The sequence below is a fragment of the Sinocyclocheilus grahami genome, unplaced genomic scaffold (genome assembly GCF_001515645.1).
Source record: "Sinocyclocheilus grahami isolate Dianchi unplaced genomic scaffold, SAMN03320097.WGS_v1.1 scaffold48.1, whole genome shotgun sequence".
Taxonomy (NCBI): Eukaryota; Metazoa; Chordata; class Actinopteri; order Cypriniformes; family Cyprinidae; genus Sinocyclocheilus; species Sinocyclocheilus grahami.
This window is the reverse complement of record NW_015505227.1, coordinates 220320-225368: the sequence shown is the minus strand read 5'-3', so window position 1 is coordinate 225368 and position 5049 is coordinate 220320. Positions and strand designations below refer to the sequence as shown.

The 5049-nt window shown below is 35.9% G+C and overlaps 1 protein-coding gene across 1 annotated transcript in view; it reads left to right on the top strand.

Moving 5' to 3' along the window:
- The window catches only part of LOC107582861 (solute carrier family 35 member B1-like), a 22847-nt gene that overhangs the window by 1532 nt on the left and 16266 nt on the right, over positions 1–5049 (top strand). The window contains exons 2-4 of the mRNA XM_016268877.1: positions 2880–2983; positions 3151–3281; positions 3360–3390. Of these exons, the coding sequence (XP_016124363.1) occupies positions 2880–2983; positions 3151–3281; positions 3360–3390 (266 nt within the window). The remainder of the gene's footprint in view (positions 1–2879; positions 2984–3150; positions 3282–3359; positions 3391–5049) is intronic.

The window sequence follows — 5049 nt, the reverse complement described above, 5'->3', positions numbered from 1 at the left end:
GAGCGAGAGACAGCAGGTGAATGTGTGTTGTGTCTGACCTCAGTGTGTTACCCTACTGTCCACCACAGTGATCCGAAGTATTTATGTGTGTTTCTATGTAAGTTAAAGACTGTGGTATCAAATGTTCACATGTTATAATTTGTTACAGTTTAATACTTCTAAGATGTTATAATATTATATTATATTACTGTGATGTTCATTTACTTATTATTATTATTGTTATTATATTATTATTATTATTTTTTTTTTTTTTTATCTTTTTGTACATGTGTACTAAGCTTTGGCAATATTGAATCATTTACAGTCATGCCAATAAGCAATTTTGAATTGAATTGAGACTGAGAGAGAGAGAGGGGAAACGTCCCTTTTTTTTTTTTTTTTTAGCTATTTCACCTTGCTAGTTGACACTCTCTGCATTCTGTCCAGTAAATGAAGTGTACTATGGTAAAGATGTGCAGTCTTACAGCTCACTTGTCAGTCTCTTTCAGAGATCGAGCACTGTTTTATCACACACTGTTGTTTTATTGTTCTCTATAAACGGCAAGCTGCTTCAGCATATATTCCTTTAAACCAGTGGTTCTCAACCTTTTTGAATTCAAGGCCCCTCTTTGTTTAGAAATATATTTGCAAAATAAGCCCCTTCTGAGCTGATATGTACCTCTGGTGCTTTTATTGTAAAAAAAGAAACAAAAATATATTGTCAGTGAAATGTTTACATATTTATATTAGTGTTTTTTACGATTATATTAATATAAATAACTTTAATATAATCAAGACATATTTGGGCCCCCTGGTAAAGAACCACTGCGTTAAACTAGCTAGTATCTACTAGCATAATATAATGTAATATTATAGTATTAGTGTAATTACTAGTAAGTTATCAAGGAGTCTCTATTGCAATTTTGTTAGTAACTCTTCATTAGATACCAGTAAGAAGTTCCCCAAAGAATACATTTAGTATGTTCTCCAGTTGTTGATGGAACGTTTACTGATTTTACTAGTAATTATTCATTAGTCACTAGTGCTTGTATGAATATTTAGACTGCCATATCGATCCCAGTTGTTAGGTACTAGTAACATTTATTATCTTACTCGTTACAGCTTTTTTATTTGTAATATGTGAGAATGACTACATTAGTGTTCAATTGAAAATCTTAAGAGTAAGTTTATTTAAAATATTACTACAAGGATCTAGAATGACACAGTAGTGTTTAATAAATATGCAACCGGTGTCTATTCAGTAACTGGACTAGAGTCTATTTGCTATATTTAGAAGAACTAAGAGAGGAAACTACAGATTAAGTACTAGTAAATGATGATTTTTAAAACAAAATTGGAATATATGTTAGTTAGAAGTGAATAGTTATCTGAACCACAAAAATCATAGCCAAGACGATGTCAGCAAACAAATTTCAGGTCAGGAGGTTTTTCTTTGTGTGTCTTTAAGTAGCACAATCCAACACAATGTCTTTGTCCTTTTGAAATCTGTTGATAGTTTGTCTCACATGTGCAAGCTGCGATTTTCTTTTCAGATTATATTGCCATGTTTTTAACCTCTAGACACACTGTTTTGAACCTGCTTGGATGAGTTGACCTTTCAGCATCAAATATTTTTTTTATCAAGCGCTTAAATTAGTCGCTGCTGTAAACAACAATTTCTTCCCCAGCCACTGTTGGTTATTTTAACCTCCAGTGATTATTAAAGGTGACATATTATGCCCCTTTTTACAATATGTAAAATAAGTCTCTGGTGTCCGCAGAATGTGTCTGTGAAGTTTCAGCTCAAAATACTCCCCGGATCATTTATTATATAATTTAGAAAATGCCTATTTTGAGTGGAAGCAGAAACGAGCTGTTTTTCGGGCCTGTTTCTTTAAATGCAAATGAGCTGCTGTTCCCCGCCCCCTTTTCCAGAATAGAGCTGCCATTACAGCTCGGACCTGCTAAAAGCATCTGTTTTGGTTCTGATTATCATGTTTATCGCACTGAAATCATGCGTTTTAAGCCATATGAGTTTAAACTTCTGATATATGGTTTTCTGAGAACGCACATCTGAAGCACACGGACAGAAAGCGGCTGTCACCACATGCGAGTACTAAACTAAGTTCTCATTCGCACACAAGTTTACTCTAAAAACACACGAGTTACAAAAACAGTCAGTTATGTCTGTGAAGGTAAACAGCTGGGAAATAAATAACATGTTTATTTTAGATCTGTGTGGCAGCAGCAATATACAGTAAATAACTCAATAAATCCACTTCTCTCTTGTCTCCTCTGAGGCTGGGACTCTAAACCGTGTTCTGTGCTCGTCTGTGAAGCCAAAGACAGAACAGTTAGCATGTTTTGATCAAACTTTCACCATGGCATTAGAACTGGTAACCACAGCTGGGAAATAAATAACATGTTTATTTTAGATCTGTGTGGCAGCAGCAATATACAGTAAATAACTCAATAAATCCACTTCTCTCTTGTCTCCTCTGAGGCTGGGACTCTAAACCGTGTTCTGTGCTCGTCTGTGAAGCCAAAGACAGAACAGTTAGCATGTTTTGCTCAAACTTTCACCATGGCATTAGAACTGGTAACCATTGTCACTTGCAAAATCAAATGACGGTGCCTTGAGTGGAAGTTTACAGATTAAGGGGTGGTAATATTATAATAAGATCCCTTTGCCACGTCACCAAGGGAGCGAAATCAGACGCGCTCGTTTTCTCAGACGCTTGCAGAAAAAGGCTTACCAAAACAAAGTTACTGGGTTAATCTTTTTCACGTTTGCTTGGTTGGTAGATGCACTGGGGACCTGATTATAGCACTTAAAACCTGGAAAAGTTCCCTTCAGTCCCACAATTCAATTCAATGCCTCTGCGTTCTGTTTCATCCAGCACACGAGGAGACTACAGTCACGCGGGGAAGACGGAGAAGTTTCGTTATGCCACCACACTAGTCTTCATCCAGTGTGTCATCAACACCGCTTTCGCCAGACTCTGTGAGTCAAACCTGCAGATGTTCTGATTGCATGTGTGGAGATTATGTGTGTCGTAGTGATTGGGTGGCAACATGTTGTGGCACCACTTTTTGCATATAAATGTTGCTGCAGGTGTTTAAAATCTGAATTACAAGTAACTTTGCTTGCTCTCTATTTTGTGTTTGTAGTGATTCTGGTTTTTGAGAGCTCAAAGCAGGACCACACGAGAAGCTGGCTGTATGGCATGTGCTCTCTGTCTTACCTGGGCGCTATGGTGTCCAGTAACTCGGCCCTGCAGTATGTTAACTACCCCACACAGGTCTGCACAGCTCTCTACTCGCGTGTCTCTGTTTCTCCTCTTCACAACATCACGCTCATGAGTCTTTGTTCTTTCTAGGTGTTGGGAAAATCCTGTAAACCAATTCCAGGTGAGCATCTTAATCTGTTTTAGTCACACAAACACCGCTCTCGTGTTTCAGGAAAGAATGTCGAACATGATGGGCTTGTTTTACTGTAGTTCACATTCAAAACACACACACACGGCTTTAGGGATATACAGTTTCATTTGTACATACACTACCATTCAAGTATTTAAGGTCAGCAAGATTTTTTTATTTTTTATTTTTTTTAAGAAATGCTGGTAACTCTTTAAAATAAGGTTCACTAGTTAACATTAGTTAACTACTTTAGTTAACATGAACTAAGCATGACCAATACTTCTACAGCATTTATTAATCTTAGTTAATGTTAATTTCAACATTTATAATGCATGTTTTTGTTTTGTTCACATTAATTAATGCACTGTGAATTAAAATGAACTAACAATTAACAACTGTATTTTCATTAACTAATATTAACAAAGATGAATAAAAACTGTGATAAATATATTGTTCATGTTAGTTAATACATTAACTAACATTAACTAATGGAACCTCATTGTAAAGTGTTACCGAAATACTTTTAATCAGCAAGGATGCATTAAAGGGATCATGTGATGTTACATGCTCTTTTACAAGTTGTTTGAACTGAAATGTGTGTTGGCATTGTGTACACAACCACCCTATAATGATAAAAATCCACCCAGCGTTTTTTTTTAATCCGCTCAAATCTTTACCCCTTTCTCAAATCGAGCCGATCTCAGATGCCTGTCTGTGTGACGTCACAAAAACAGGCCCCTCCCACAATAGTTTGATTGACAGTAGCGTTTCAGCACAGAGTGGGCTGGTGTCTTGCCTTAGACCCGCCCTGAGTGAGCTGTCATCAGTCTGCTATTGTTTCACCAACGGAGCAGTTGTAGACAAGAATGAATCCTAAGCGATTGAGATGTTCTGTTGTTGGATGTAATAATGAACATATTCGTGATCCAGCTTCACCAACAGAAGAAGTGAGTGTAAGGTTTTTTTAATGAATCTTTGCAAATCGCTTTTCCTAATAATGTGCTAATTAGCAAGTTTCACGATGAATGCAGCTAAAGTCAACAATCCCTCAGAGAGCAGCTCGGAAGAGAGGGGTGGGGTCAGCAGAGCTCATTAACATTTAAAGGAAAATGCTACAAAACGGCGTGCTCTGAAAAGAGCTGTTTTTGACAGGGTAAAAAAAGGTGTTTTTTACACTACCATTGAGAATTTTTTTTACCAAACTATGTTACAGACTTTTCATTAAGACCCTAAAGAATCATATCAACGTGTGGAAAATGGGCATCCTATGACCCCTTTAAACTGATCATAAGTGACCGTGAAGACATTTATAATCTTACAAACAATTTCTCTCAAATAAATGCTAAGCATTGATGATAATAAGAAATGATTCTTGAGCAGCAAATCAGCATATTAGATTGATTTCTGAAGGATCATGTGACATTGAAGACTTTAGTAAACAGCTTTGCCATCACAGGAATAAATTGCATTTTAAAATCAAATAGAAAAGTAATTTTTTAAAATTGTAATAATATTTCAGTATTATATATATTTCACAATACTATATTTTTACTGTATTTTTGATCAAATAAATGCAGCCTTGGTGAACATAAGAGACTTATTTAAAAAAAAAAAAAAAACATTAATAAAATATTACTGCCCCCAATTTTT